The 15,411-nt window shown below is 37.1% G+C and overlaps 1 protein-coding gene across 2 annotated transcripts in view; it reads left to right on the top strand.

Moving 5' to 3' along the window:
• iftap (intraflagellar transport associated protein) overlaps positions 1-14,762 on the top strand; it is a 17,448-nt gene extending 2,686 nt beyond the window's left edge. For both annotated transcript variants that reach the window (XM_066701030.1, XM_066701031.1), the window contains exons 2-7: positions 3,489-3,654; positions 5,250-5,395; positions 7,592-7,663; positions 8,092-8,158; positions 12,489-12,613; positions 14,489-14,762. In XM_066701030.1, coding sequence (XP_066557127.1) covers positions 3,552-3,654; positions 5,250-5,395; positions 7,592-7,663; positions 8,092-8,158; positions 12,489-12,613; positions 14,489-14,614 — 639 coding nt within the window. In that variant the 5' untranslated portion in view covers positions 3,489-3,551 and the 3' untranslated portion in view covers positions 14,615-14,762. The remainder of the gene's footprint in view (positions 1-3,488; positions 3,655-5,249; positions 5,396-7,591; positions 7,664-8,091; positions 8,159-12,488; positions 12,614-14,488) is intronic.
• Positions 14,763-15,411: the final 649 nt, after the last annotated feature.

A 15,411-nucleotide genomic window follows, 5' to 3' on the forward strand; every position in this document is an offset into this window, starting at 1 on the left:
TTTATTGTGTATGAATATATGCATTGCTGTGATATAGAACTCATTGCATTTCAAGTATTCATCTTTTTTTTCTTTCTGGTTCACTTTAACTGTCTGGATATTTTTGCAGCCATTTTGGAAACTTCTAACACATGGCAACATGCAATACAGATTTGGTCAAATTATGCAGAAACAATTGAACAATTTAAAACATTGCATTACTACAAGGTATGCACAGGATTTAAGTATACAGAATATTAATAGATTTGAAGAACATATGTGTTTATGTTCTGTGTATGTAATTTTTGTAAGATTGACAAAGACAAAACAATACCTGACAAAATGGCCTTATAGCTGATTTCATAGAGGCTGCGTTCTTTCATTGATAAAACGTTTTTCTTAAAAGAAAAAAGTTGAAAAGATGATTTCTGACTGTTAATTCACCTGATCCTAATTTCATTGTGACTTCAAAAATTTGATTTTGGCCTAAGCTAGTGTCAAGTTGGATGTACACAGAATTCCAACAGCAATAAATCAATAGCCTACCTCTAGGAATACCATATTGTCTTGTTTTTGTCCTTATTATTTTAGCCACCATTGTGCAGCAGGGCTTGCTGATTCTCTCCTTATTTCTCATGCACTCCCTAAATGGAGTTTTAAAAACTGAGCTGCACTCAATTAAGAAAATGTGTCTACCCAATGTCTGTCACTCTGCATCCAGCTTCATCCACACACCCTTGTAGCAGGCTGCCCCCTTGGCTCAATCCTCCCCATTCCTCCTGTCATTCCTTCTGCCAAGCTGGTTATGGCCAAACTATTTTTAAATTGCCAATGCACTCAAAGGTTATGAGGTTGTCTGAAGCTTCTGAAAGTCCTGAAGATCAAATAGTACACACACAATGCCACTGCTCAACTTGTTTTGATCGCAAAACACCATTCATTTTCAATGCACTGTGAATAATCCTACTACAACAGCTTAGCCTCCACTGTTGTTTAATTCAAAGCACACTCACAAATACAAATTCTATGCTATACAATACAAGTTTGTTTTTGTTCAAAGCACAAGCTAAATCTTGAAGGGCACCTGTGTAGGGGGTTTGTTTTTGATACCTTGTTGAGGTTTTGTGTGTGTATGTGAGTCTTCAGATCACTGCAGTGGTGTAGACATGGAGATCCCTTGCAGTCAACAGCTGCAGAAGAGCTTTCAGTGAAAATAAAATAACAGAGCAGAGGTATCTAGCAATGTTGAATTCAAGGGCTCGAAAACAGGAAGGAGACAAGTGGTCGGGGGGTCGAGATACAATTTATTTTTCATTTGTATGAAATGTATTTTCTGCAAATCAGAGCCCTCTTGAACTCATGATTTCTGTGATTAGAAAAGGCAGCCTTTTTGTAATAAAATACGGTTGACTGAGGTGAAAGAGAGGTAAGACGTCAGTTGTTCTAGTGGACACATTTATATGAAACGTAGGATTGGGTGTTTTTAACAAGAGGTCTCTTTCACAGCTTGATGGAATACCATGCTGATATCAGATCAGGTCACAATCACCAACTTCATCACTTACCGGAGCCTCCCCCCTCTCAGAACTGAAAAGGTTTTTAATCTCTTTCAAGTTCACTCTTGGCCCTCTCTGTGCTGGTGCACAATGGTTGCATTTAAACTGGCCCAAAAAACAAAACAAAAAACCCAATTCCAGGCTGCCTATTGAGAACTGTGTTCAAAAAACAATTTGCCTTTACACCATAATGAAACTGTGTTATAATATTTATGGTTTACTCTGAAAACCGAACCGAACTTGCACTCATCACGGGACAGACATGTGGGCCTGTTATCTTTCTCTCCTGTCTGGTCTGCATAAAAGTGCCTGTAGTTTGTAACTTCTCTAAGACTGTTCTTGAGATTGCCTCTTGAACCTCTTCCATTCAGCTGCTTGTAATAAAAACCTTTTGATTGGAGGTACATCTCTCTCTGGATTTCTGCGACTCTTCAATATCATTTTTAGTTTATCTATTTATTTACATTCTTTGAAGAGTACATCAAAAGACAAACATTTAGAACATCAAGAAATTCTGCCTCTCAAACTTATAGTCTTTGATGATAGTATTTTGCTTTCCCTTGTACCCTCTTGAAGGTGAAGCAGATGTTGCTAAGATCAAAACGTTATATGAATGGTTTTAGGTAATCTCACTGGAATTATACTCCACAGGTAATCTTTCCCATAACGAATCGAGTACAGTAAAAGCAGTTATTTAATGCAACCCATTTATTTTACTGTTCTTGTTTGTCTCTTGTTAAGCTACATCTCATGATGCCTCTGTAAGGCTGCTTTGAAGCTCAAGGGGAAAATGTTAACAAGAAATAGCTTTGTTTCCTGCTTGAGGTGCATTGTATTTTTCATTAACTGTTACTGCATTGGTTGCTGCTGCATTTCCCCAGAGAGGGAAAGTGTGCATAGAGCAGATGTCAAGACTTTCATTAGCATTGTGTTTTTATGAAACAAAAGATATGTTTGATACGATTGTGACCACAAGTGTCTTGCTGAACGTTACTCCAAGAATGAAAAACAATTGAGCACCTGTGTTTTTGCTGCAGAAGAATGAGCAATGCAAAGTTTGCACAATAATTAAGGGTAAGGGTAGGGACAGAGACAATGCAACATGACCAAAACAATGTCCCCTTGTCAATTTGGATTAGCTCTAAATGTAATCCAATATAATCTATACATCTAATAAAAATCTTTTTTCACCATCTGCTTGGGATGTTTTGTTATGCACTGCTGTGTTTCTTGTTGGCATTCTTGTTGAAAATTATTTGCCATTCTGGGTAGCTCAGATATTTGTAATGTTCAGTCCATGCATGCACACACTCACAGAAGACTAAAAAGCATGATCAGACTTTGTATGATTATCAACATAAAACAATTTGGCAGTGTTTTATTCGTACAATAAATCCAGTACTCAATACATACAAATACTTATGAATAATTGTGGAACAGTAAAATAAAATCCCCAAATCAACCCCAAATACAACTGATTATGCTGGGTTTTGACTGACCTTTTTAAAAACATGCACAAAATCTGCATGATGCAAATGATTAGAAATAAAACTTCTGGTCCAGTTCTTTTATGAAAAAACATTTGAAATGGAAAGGGTCATGAATTAAACTGCCAGTGCCAAAACATTTAGAAGAAAGCCTGATGGAGATACGGTGGAATTTGTGCTTCTGTGAAAATACACATGGTACATTTTTCAAATACACTAGGGGTTGCAGAAGCAATGATGCATACATTGTGGAAGAAACACACATTCAGCATTAGAAATATAGGTGAAGATTCAGAGTGTGTTCAGTTTGAAATTGCTGAAAAGATGTATTAATTGTTTCAAAACCAAAAATGGAAATTAGATTTTAGATTTTTAGATTTTAAAATTTATTAATTTTATTAAACTGATTGTGATGTTTATGAGGCACTCAGGAATTATTAATGATTGTTCTGTTTCTGTCTTTCAGAGCATGACAGTTTTGTCAGCTCCAGTTGCTCAGTATGCACATAGCGAGGTCTGAGCCAGGATCATGGACCACAACAGTATCGTCCAGGAAACTCTGGATCTCTTCTGTAGCTCCTCTGAACAGACATACAAAGAGTTCTTAGGTTCTTTTACATGCCTCTCGAATGGTAGGTGAAAGTGTTTCTTTGTATTTGAAATACAGGAAATGTTAATTACATTTAAAACATGGCTGGACTTCATTTGAACATTAATATTCTATAATATGTTGTTTCACCTGTGCAGACAACCCTTGGATAGTGACAGGAACAGGACTATTTAAATACATTTACGTAGATCATAGAGTCATTAGGTAACTGTTTTAAAAAAGATAACTTTTCAGTATTCAATTATCATGGGCTATCAATCTGAAGGATTACATTTTTTTTTAAGAATTCTTAATGTTCTTGACCAGACAAAATAAAGAAAACACAGATGTGATAGAGACCCCAAAAAAGCTAGGTCTGAGTACAACAAAGATCAAATAAATGAATCTATTCAGGCTGGAACAGAGGAGATTTCAGGGAGAGATTTGAATAAGTTAATCAGTATCCTAAAATTGAATATAAAAACCCTGATCTGCAACTGCAGACTCAACACAGAAACAAGAAACGAAGGGGAACTCCACTGAAAATCGGTTATTCTATAAGTAGAAACATATTCTGTGGAGTGAGTTTTTCATGTCCAGCTCATTCTATGTACCAGAAATCAGAGATTGAGAAATATTCTGTGACACAGGGGTGCTAACTCTGAGTTTCAGCAAAGCAGCTCCAATGGGGGAAATCAGAAAAGGCATGACAATCATTAAAAATAACATACATGTTTGATGGCCTCATCACTCTATTTTTCCTAAAGATCCATCGGTTTGTAATCATAAAACTGTCTCTATCATTTGACATGATTATTTTATTCGGGGGACTGCCCTGTAGGCTACAGTGGAGTTTGCACCCCCGTGATTTTTCGATCTCTGACTTCTGGTAAATAGAATGAGCTGAACATGAAAAACTCACTCCACAGAATATGTTTCTATGGAATAACCTGATGAGAAATTATGCATTTTTGGTTGAGTCCCCCTTTAAATTAAATGAATGTACAAGCAGGAGGGGTTAGCAGGCATGTCTTTTTCAATGGATTGTGGGTGTATGGAATTAACTTTTTTTTTTTATAGGTTTTACTGTACAGACTGTTATTCAGTTGGAATGTGTCCTTCATCTGAAGACCTAGGTCCTGCGTGCTATCACTAAAAGAGTACAGGGCCAAATGTGTTGTTTCACTTTAATAGGATAGTGTTTAAATTAAGTCAAGGGCAAACCAAAAAACTTTACAATTGCTTTACAATTCAGCAAGCTAGTTCACCCCTGCTCCCAAAACAAAGCAAAACAAAAGATAAAACAATTGACTCTGGATTCCAACATCCTCTCAGCATGTTTTTCTCTCTTATTATTAAGCTTCATGTGCATTTCTTCCCTCCCTCCCATATCACTGCACAGAAGCGATGGGAAACCTTGTGCTCCAGATTCTCAGGCTTTCCATTCCTTTATGAAATTGTTAACTCTCATCCCACTAAAGCCCTCCTGCGACTTAAAAACACAAAACAACACACAGAAAAAAACAACCTTTACATCCCAGCAAGCAGCACTCTGAGGCCCAAATGCCCCAGCTTGTCAGAGTAGAAGGGTTCGCAGCAGTGCGCTCTGCTAATGCAGGCAATGATCTCTCTTCACAGGTGACACTGGGAACTGTGGGTTAAAGTCAATATCTGATCGGCCCCTCAAAGTGGCCCCTGTCAGGGAGAAAGACGAAGCCAAGCAGACAGTGCCGGAGGCAGGAACATCGCAGGGCCACGCAGCACTACCTGCAGATCAAGACGAGGTTATTAACCACTGCATGTTTATAGATTTCCTTTAAGCCGCTTTAAGCCTGACTGCACCCAAGTTTAATGGTCTTACAGGTCTCATATCATAGGAGCAGCTTGCCCATTTGTTTGTTTTCCATTTGTTTCTCTCTCTCTCCCCCCTTCTTTTATCCTTGTAGATAAATATTTTGGCCAATACTGCTGATTGTATCATGCCTTCCCCTTCGAGCTCATGCTCTCCCACAACAGAATTTTCCCTCTAAGCAGCCCTACTCTATATTATTCAGCCAAAATAGACACAGGTATATCTAATGATTGACTTTGTTCTCTACCCCAGTGCATTTTGTGATTTCTACTCCCCAACCAGTCTAAATACAGGCTGATGCAATAGTCTAGGCCTGCAATATCTCTGCAATTCAGTGCATAGATAAATAGATAGATGTGTATTATAAACCCTACATTTAAATTTGAAATGGCCTGCTCCAACTTTGCCTTGTTAGGATTCAGAATGGATGCCACAGATTTTGGCTGAATTAAATGTAAATCTTTTTGTGCTCTTCTCTCTCTGCACCGGGCATTTCAAAGAATGTCAATTTAAAGCAAGAATAGAAAGCTTAGTGCAAACAAAAGCTAAAAAGGCTTAGTAGCGTGTAGCAGACAAAAATAAAAAGATTCATAGATTGCTTTAGTAAAGTTTTTAAAATTGCACTAATGGATTTTCCAGCAATGTAGGAATTAGTACACATTTCCCAATATCTTAGTGCTTTTACACATAAAATGTCTTTATTTCAAATATATATATATTTTTTAATTCAAGCAGAATATTTCTTTCTGTTACAGTCTCTTTCTCAAAATGTTAGAATATGACCTTGAATGACTTGTCATTGAAGCTGTGAATTTAAATGCATGTAACATCATGCACAACTCCACACAAATTAAGTTAGAGGCTATCAATATTTATTAAGGAATTATTTTAATATTTGTATTTTATTGATTAGTTTGTTATGTATTTATTTATCTCAGCACTATGGCGAACTAGTATTCTGTGTCACAGACAAAGCTCAACTTGCTGTTTTGCTTGATTTCCAAAAAAAATTAAATAGTTCTCAGCTGTAAATGAGCAGGGAGTAAGTGGAGCAGTGAGCTTTTCCTTTGTGCGAGATGAAGTGCATGTTCTTGTTACTGGTCTCTGAAGGATCGTACACTGAGATCCACAGAAAACAAGGTGAGATCTTAATGGACAGTGCTTCCTGTTCTCAAGTGCCTAAATATCAATCAGAGAGATTTGACAGAGAAAAAAGAGGTCAAAGGATTATTTTTGGGGAGCAAATTTAGTGTAGGTATCCATCGTTCTTACTTGAAACATTTGTATCCAATAAATCTCAAAGCTGTGTCAGACACAAACATTCTAAGTGCTATTGGAATACATTTGGAAGACATGATATAGTCACTGTGGAGACAGCATGACATAATTAACAAGCTTCCTTTCCTTCAGAAATTCATTTTAACACCATGTTTTCTTCTTAACAAGCAGCAGCACAAGAGAACAAGCCTGTAGGTAATGCTTTATTGGGAGACTGTTAAAGGGAGTCTTCTGAGTCCTATGCGATTGGATGACCTTTTTGCATATACAGTTAGGTCCATAAATATTTGGACAGTGACACAATTGTCATAATTTTGGCTCTGTATGCCACCACAATGGATTTGAAAGGAAACAATCTAGATGTTTTTTAATTTGAGGGTAGTTACATCCAAATTGGGTAAACAGTGTAGGAATTACACCCATTTTTATATGTGTTCCTCTCAATTTTAGGGGCTCAAAAGTAATTGGACAAACTAACATAATCATGAATTACATTGTGAGTTTCAATACTTGGTTGCAAATCCTTTGCAGTCAATGACTGCCTGAAGTCTGGAACCCATAGACATCACCAGATGCTGGGTTTCTTCCCTGGTGATGCTCTGCCAGGCCTCTACTGCAGCTGTCTTTAGTTCCTGCTTATTCTTGGGGCGTTTTGCCTTCAGTTGTACTTAGTTAACAAAGGATTCCTGTAACTGCAGTGCATACAAAGACAAATATAGATATCTAGACACAATGATCAATGAAGAGTATTAATTATATATTTGAATTATGTTTTAGTGCAAAGCAATAATGCAATACAATGTTATACTATACAAGATAAAACATACATTTCATTGCAATTTCTTTACAGATGGTCCTGGCCACGGGCATTACAATTGGAGGCTTTCAAGATGGATTGATAAGTCTGGCTGAAAGGGTGAAGGTGAGAATTTGTTTTCTCACCTAAGGTTTGCAAACCTATGTTGACAGCTGAAACTGACATGATTTTTCTCTCCCCATTTTGGCCATTTGTTTATGGTTGGAAACAATGTGTGTGGCCATATATTCTGTTGAACAATTGTGAAGTGACCTGGGCATGGACACGCGGTAGCATCTCTATAAAAAGTGCCTGTGTGCTCTTGAAGTTTCCTTCACAGATCACTTTTCCTCTATTACCTCTGTTGTAAGTGTATTTACAATATATTGAATATTATCATCGATCTGTGCTGCTTCAGAGTGCTTTAAATCAGGCTGCTTTCCAAAATGCTCTGATGGCATTTTGAAAATGGAAACAGCCATGTATTAACATCCACAGAGTCCACAGGTCTAGAGCTAAGAGACTGCCCTAATGGCTGACTTTATCCTCCACAGTTGGACAACTTTCTGAATTCTCAAGATTTCGGCTACGGTGAAGAAGGTCACCTTAAAATGGAGACAGGTACGTCTTTTTCTTTGAGTGTTTTCTTTTTTTATATATTAGTTAACTGTTCAACAGATGCAAGTTGTTAATTAATGAGAATAAATATAAAATGGACAGAAACAACAATAGGAATGTGAATGTCGAAAGCAGGTCCTAGAAGTGCGATGCCAAAGCCGCAAGATAATGTTAAATGTTTGTAACACATTGTAAATAAACATCACATGATTGGATGGGTTTTCCCATTAAGGAAAACTAAGGAAAACACATGCAAAAACACATTACCCATACAGAGGCATACGTTTTAGAGAATAACAGTTGTACAGTGAAGGTTTGCTCCAGTAGAATGATGCTGCTGCTTAGGAAGAAACAAGAATAATATGACCTGAGACTTGTATCACACAGTGTTGGATGTTAAATTGATAAATCAAATATAAAAAACTCTAACTATCCCACTAAGCCTCACATTAATGTGGCTGACCTCTGCAAATACCTTTTTTTAAATCTGGTACATGTCAATTCCCATAGTCTTCACTGAGTTTTTCACTGCCACTCAAATACGCTCACTAATGGATTTAGCTACACTGAACTTCACCCCAGTAAGCACAGATCATGATTAAGTCTGCTGAATTGCGCTTCAAAATGCACCTAAGTGTTCAAAATAAAATTTGCTTTCTAGTAGATCAATGATTATTTCTCTGAGAAATCAGGCTTGAAAAGCTGGCTTATATCTCCTAAAATGTGAAGGTGTTTTTAATTGTATTTATATTATTTTAATCCCAATACATTTCTTCAGTGAAAACGCAAAAGATCTGAATGAGCTTCTCTACCTAATTCCTGCTTTACAAGTTAAATTAGTGCAGAGGAAGGGAGGAGGGTGGCATGTTACAACAAATTGTTTGTGTATGAGTTTCAGTATCCCATAAGCATAAGCCTATCAGTACACATTGGGTAATGGGTATAAAATGGTATGATTCCTAGTTACTTACACAAACAATACTGACTCCCTTTTATTTATTGTAAGAACCCCAGGCTCACCCCAGGCTCAGAGATGCTTTCATATTGATAACACCTTTCTGTTTCTAAGGGCTCCTCTCTTCTTAAGCGAATGTATAGACATTATAGAGTCATAATTGAGCACTCAACACTACACCTCTATCACTAAGCCCAGTCATTTTTTATCCATGAGTTTAGCCTGTATAAATCCTGAAAGCTTTTCTCCATTTAGTTAATTTATTCATGATGACTATTTTAATATGCAGCACTATCTAGGCATCTCTGTGGTTTCATCATGTCTGCTCGAGCCCGGCTGCACTCCCATACAGCATTCTCAATAAAAAATAAGTTTTGACCATTCTTTGTTTTCGTGTTGGCCTCAGAGTTTCAGTTTTAAGTTAATCTATTTAGCTTTGTATGGGTTCACTGGGGTGAACATTATCCCAGTTCTGCAGGAAATTCTGCTAAATACATTGTGGATAGAAACTCCGAACACCACTTGCCACTGATCAGTTCTTCTGATTAAAATTATAACATTTCCATAATGGCTGTTTATCTCTCTACTTCATTTCCTAGTGAGTGCACCCTGATCATATGAAGTAAGCATGTATTCTTAGAATGTGCCCCATAATTGTATATTGGCCTCATCTGACACAAATGACTCCCTGATGAAAGTTATAAAATATTAATTCTGGATATATTTCAGTAGATCTAAGCAGATTGTGTTGTATTTTCATGGAACACAATTCTGCTTTGTAATAGCATTCAGTGACATCCCACTGTCTTTGTCTGTGTGTCCCTCGACTCCCACACATCGATTCTACAGTTTATGTTTGTGCATCCCTACACTCCCACAGATGTGACCTGGATTTTGTTTTATCTGATGTATTACAACTTGTTTGTCTGAGTGAGAAGTTGCTGAGTGACGTGAAGAAGAGATGGGGCCGGAGGTTTGGTACACGATATTATTTGTTGTGTAAAGATCAGCCATTATCCTTATGATTTAGAGAAAGTGTATCACCTTACATGTAGACAGTACGTAATTTACGCAGGGATGGAACCTCATATATATATATATATATATATATATATATATATATATATATATATAGAGGAGAGAGAGAGAGAGAGAGAGAGAGAGAGAGAGAGAGAACATACTGAATAACCTCTCATAACTTTGCTGTGGCATTTACTGACTGGTATTTTTTTCTTCTAGAGAGACTACTAATAGTACCACTCCTGTACCTCTTTATATTTCTTCACCTTTCAGTCCAGACACTCATTAATTCCACCGTTAAGGACTTGGACTTGCAGATATATTCTCCTGATGTTGTGTACCCAATACTCAAGATGACATGGCCAGCTTAAATACATTCCTCCATTAACTTATTCCTTCATGACGAAGGAAAACTGTAGATTCATATCAAGTCTCTTTTGGGCACTCTCACCATCTGCAAGGGATTCTTTGCTCTGGTGAGGAGTGAGGCTGTTGGTTTGGGTATCTAAGCAAGACATTACTGAACTTATGACCTCTTAGGTTCCTTTTCTAATGCAAAAGTTTACACCATGGGATTAGTTCCCTTCTGAGCTCAACCACAGTAACCTCAGCTGGGAGGTTTCAGAATTGCCCTCTTCCCCTGCTGGTAATTAATGGCTTCCACTGAGAAACTAATTAGCTGCTTAATTAGGATTATCATCCTTTTATAACTGCCAAGGCTGACTGCAGGGCTATGAAAGACTTGCAAAGAAGAAGTGTCAATATTTAGTGGCTTCTACACTTAAGTCATCTTTTTTTCTTATTTTTTTTTTTATGTCAGAATAAGAAATAAATTTCTTGACAGTATTAAACAAGCACTTTTTTTTGCTGATTAACTTCACAGAAGTATGTTATCAAAAGAACCACGTTCAAATTTTTTGGATTATATTTCATTACAGGCCTGGCAAAGGGGATTATTGCTGGTTGATTAGTTTAAATGGAGATTAAGTTTTATCTCCCTGGTGACACATCAAACGGGCATTTCATCTGTTTCATCCACAGCATTAACATCCTCATTTATTTATAAAATTGTTGTAATATTACTTTGCCAACACTATACAGGAGATATAACTGGTTCTTTACCAATGAATATAGAGACATAGATATCCATGTCTGTAGCTATGAAAACTGTTTAATCAAGGCTGAGTACATGCAGCTGGCATGCAATACTAGTACACAGACTGTATAGGGTTTTTCATACACTACCTGAATATAGTACATTTTTACATTAGTGAAGTAGATGATGTGACAAAGGTAAGTGTTCTCATTCTCTCTGTGGGATAGTTGTGTTCAATAGTTGTGGTTGTCTAGATAAATGTTGCATAGTGTTACAAACTAATAATATTCCTAGACAAGAGTTGAAGAAGGCATCCTTTAAACAATACTTTTTTTGGAAGAGCAATGTGAGCAATCAGTATCTTGCTATATTTGCTTGCCAGCCATGACATGAGTAGTCGGTATATTTCCTCTTAGGATGTCTCTCCCTTCATTACAAATACATTTGGAAAGGTTAATGGTATTAATATAGCATGCCCATAGCATTTCCTTGCTCAGGAATGCATTTTTAAAGTTGAAATTGTTCACTTTGCTGCACTTTGTAATTTACCCATCTATGAGGGATAAAAGGCAGAGTGTGATGAGATTTGTATTACTCCCAAAGGTATACACAAAGATCAATCCGGAGAATGTTGTCTACCAAAGAATCCAGAATGAGCAATCATTCTATGTTTAGCCAACTTGACAAATATGAGAGTGTTTTAGCATAAGGCCCAGTGTCTGCAACATAGTATAAATGTAAAGAAGAAATACCTTAAATCAAGTCTTGGTGTTCCACAGTATGCATAGAATGAGTGAATTGAATGTATCCGTGGCTGAATTTCATAACAGTGTTAACATCTTGACAGGATCCAAGCAGTTACTTACTGAAAGATATTCCCTTTTAAATTAAGTTTTAGATTGTTGTTGCCCCCTGGAATGGCCCTGTAGGTGGAATACTGCTGTATTTGCAATTTGTGTTTTGTTTGAAGCTATTTAACTGAGGATTTCTTATATTGCCTTGGGTCCTATAAAAACTGATGGTGTTTGAAAGACATCACAGACATAAATTCTGCCCCTTTACAGAGTAGTGGCATGTAGCACTACAGAAATGGACATCAACAGCTAACAGCTAATCAACCATTCTGGTGGATTCAGTTCTAGGTCTACTGGGCAACTGCTGGAATGGTATTCCTTGGAAATGGGACATCAACAGACTCCCTGTCAAGCCAATGGTCACAAAGGTCTCATCTCACCTGTCTTATTCCGTTTTACTTTCCACAGCTCAGGGGACGCTTCCTGGAGAAGCACAGGATGCACTACCAGCTTATTTGCCATCCTTCCACCAAACTCAGCTTGAGTGCAGTGCAGGGAAGAAGCAGCAAGAGCCTGCGAGCTCAGCCTTCACGGTAGGAGGACTGACTGGGTGGTCTTAACCACGCGGTTTGGGAGTTTCTAAATATACTGCGACCTGTTTAACAGTTTTAAGAATTCAGCTGTCATTCAGTTTTTTGTTTCTTCTGTATTTTAAAAGAAAGGTCTTTTGCCATATAATTTGTAAGGTTTAGTTTCAAAATTTAATTGCTATACAAGTAATTAAAACCCTGCACGATTAAAAATGGGATTACCTCACACCACCAACACTTCCCCCACCCCCCCACCCCCAGACCACACTTTGGCCGGCACCCAGAACCACACATCGCCAACACCACCCCCTCCCCTGGACTACACTTCGTCGGCACCCAGAACCACACTTTGGCAAACCACCCCCCTCCCCCAGACCGCACTTTATTGGGACCCATGATTTCACCAGCCGTCACCCCCCTGGGTATAAGTCCAGGGACGTTTTTTGGTCCCAGTCCGCCCCTGTGTGTGTTGATTACTTTACTATTTATTCTGTGATCTTCTTGGCCCAGACCCAGACATAATTTACATTTACCTGTGAATTTCACAGGGCCTTAATCATAATTCTGTTCAAGCAGCAGATAAACAAAAATGTAAATACATTGGAAAACTCATTCCTTAATGCTTCTGTGAACAGAGGCCAGCATCCCAAAAGTGAATGAAGAAAGCTCTTGTCATTCCAAAGCCTTTAATAAAATTTGACCTTTAATTTAGAAAGGCAGCATAATTCATACAGATGGAATCTCATCAACCGATGTGGAGTTTATAACTTCACTAGCTCTGGATGGTGAAAGGCAAAAGTAATAAAGAATAAATAACCTTTCAGATGGTTTAATTTTCTGTAGTAATACACACATGTAATTGGTGGTGTTTTTTTTAAGAACATGTGATGCTTACATTTAGGACTTAGCTGCAAGCAAGTAAATAAGTTACAGAAAGGGGTTGCCCTGGCTTTGACCATAAAACTCTCTATTTAATTTCAAAATGATGAAATATCTGCTGAATATAATCTGTAGAAGCTCAAGTCTAGTCAGGTTTCTATTTGATAGAATCTGATATCACCCTGCTTGTGTGAATGAATTAATTGGTGGGGATAAAAACAAATACACATGGATTTTTAAAATTATTTTTTTACAAGTTTCTATCTGCCAGTTTCCACTTTTGCAGTTATTGAGTTATTAGAGTATATTTAATTTCCCAGTCAGAACATTTATAAAGACATTGAGACTTTTAAGATTGGATTTGTTTACATGCTAGCCACAAGCTTAATTGGAAATTAACTTTCATTCTATCCATTTAATAGATTTTAATGCAATAACTAGTCTAATCTGTTAAACTGTCTCTACACATAGCTGATACCCAGCACTTCATTCATAGCTCAATCATAGCTAATTTGTAAAATGTAACTCTGAATAATTATTATTGTTTCTTTATAAAACACCTTTTTTATAACTATCTGTGGTGGTAGGATTTATAAACAGGAAGTCCATGTTTATGAAGTTCCACAGCAACAAATATTCTAAATATATGTTGCATAATTCCACAGTGAAATAATTGTATATAATTACAAATTGTTCTATAACGGATCTGTTGCAGTGTCTGTTTGTCCTGGAAGGTGTTCAGTGTTTTTCTCTGTGTTTTGCCATATATGATATGGCAGGGCTGCACTTCTTAACACGACAGGGTCCTGTACGTGTTCCTCTAAGCCTGAGGAGCTAAATAACAGATGACTTTGAGAGCAGTATGATGACAGTCTGATGAGTTTATCAACATCGTCGTCGTCATCATTACCTCTATCGTAACTACAGTTTAAACACTAGAATTATTATTTTTTATATTTTACTATTTACACATTATGGATTTTGTTTCTCTCTACCCAGGTGGACACAGAGGAGGTGTTCCCATTCTGTATTGATGAGAACTTTGACTATGACCGTGTGGTACTTTCACACAAATACCCCCCCTCAGCACAGGACTGCAGACAACAGCCAGAGACAAACATGTAACCATCACGGTGGAGATGAACAAGCTGCACTGACGTTTCAGGGCTGCTCCACTGGTGGACTTTCTTCAAAAGACATCAGAATGCATCAATGCACTGAAAAACAAATACTTGTTTGTTCTTAAATTAATAAATTCAATTTCTCAAAACTAGTAACAGAAACTTGTCCATTCTACAAGTCATTCTTAGTAATGTACAGAATTTGGTAGCAATTCCCAGTAAAGTAAAATGTAATTAAATCTATTACTTATGTTCAGTAAACAAAAATACTTTTAATTATAAGCTGATAAGAAACTCAAGTAATCCAATTACTTGGTTTAAGCCATCCTGATAGAACAAGCAAATCCAAGTAAATTTGTTGTAATGAAAAGTAATGAAAAGTAAATAATAGTAATTTGTAGTAATATGCAAGTAAATGTTGTAATTGTTATAAGCAAAATATATCCATCTACCAGCCTGCTATTTAAGATATTAATATACTGTAGCATTCTTTGGATCTAATTCAAATATGTTGTCAGTTCATCCCATAAACTGATAAAAGGATGAGGGTTAAAAGAACTGCCAGATAAACCAGAGTGAAAACACACCTCAATGTGAGACTCGCCTTCCCTCCCAATTCTAAATGTTAGCTATTGATGTCAGGTTATTATCTAAGCATGGACAGTACAAGCACAGGCACTGTGATACCCCCTACATCTCAGTCACTCCTTTGGAGACATAAACTGTGATATTTTACAAAGAGTGATTCCAGTAGCACCAAACCAACAAACAAATAAAAACATAATGTAAAGCTTAGTATCA

The sequence above is a fragment of the Amia ocellicauda genome, chromosome 4, assembly GCF_036373705.1.
Source record: "Amia ocellicauda isolate fAmiCal2 chromosome 4, fAmiCal2.hap1, whole genome shotgun sequence".
Lineage (NCBI taxonomy): Eukaryota > Metazoa > Chordata > Actinopteri > Amiiformes > Amiidae > Amia > Amia ocellicauda.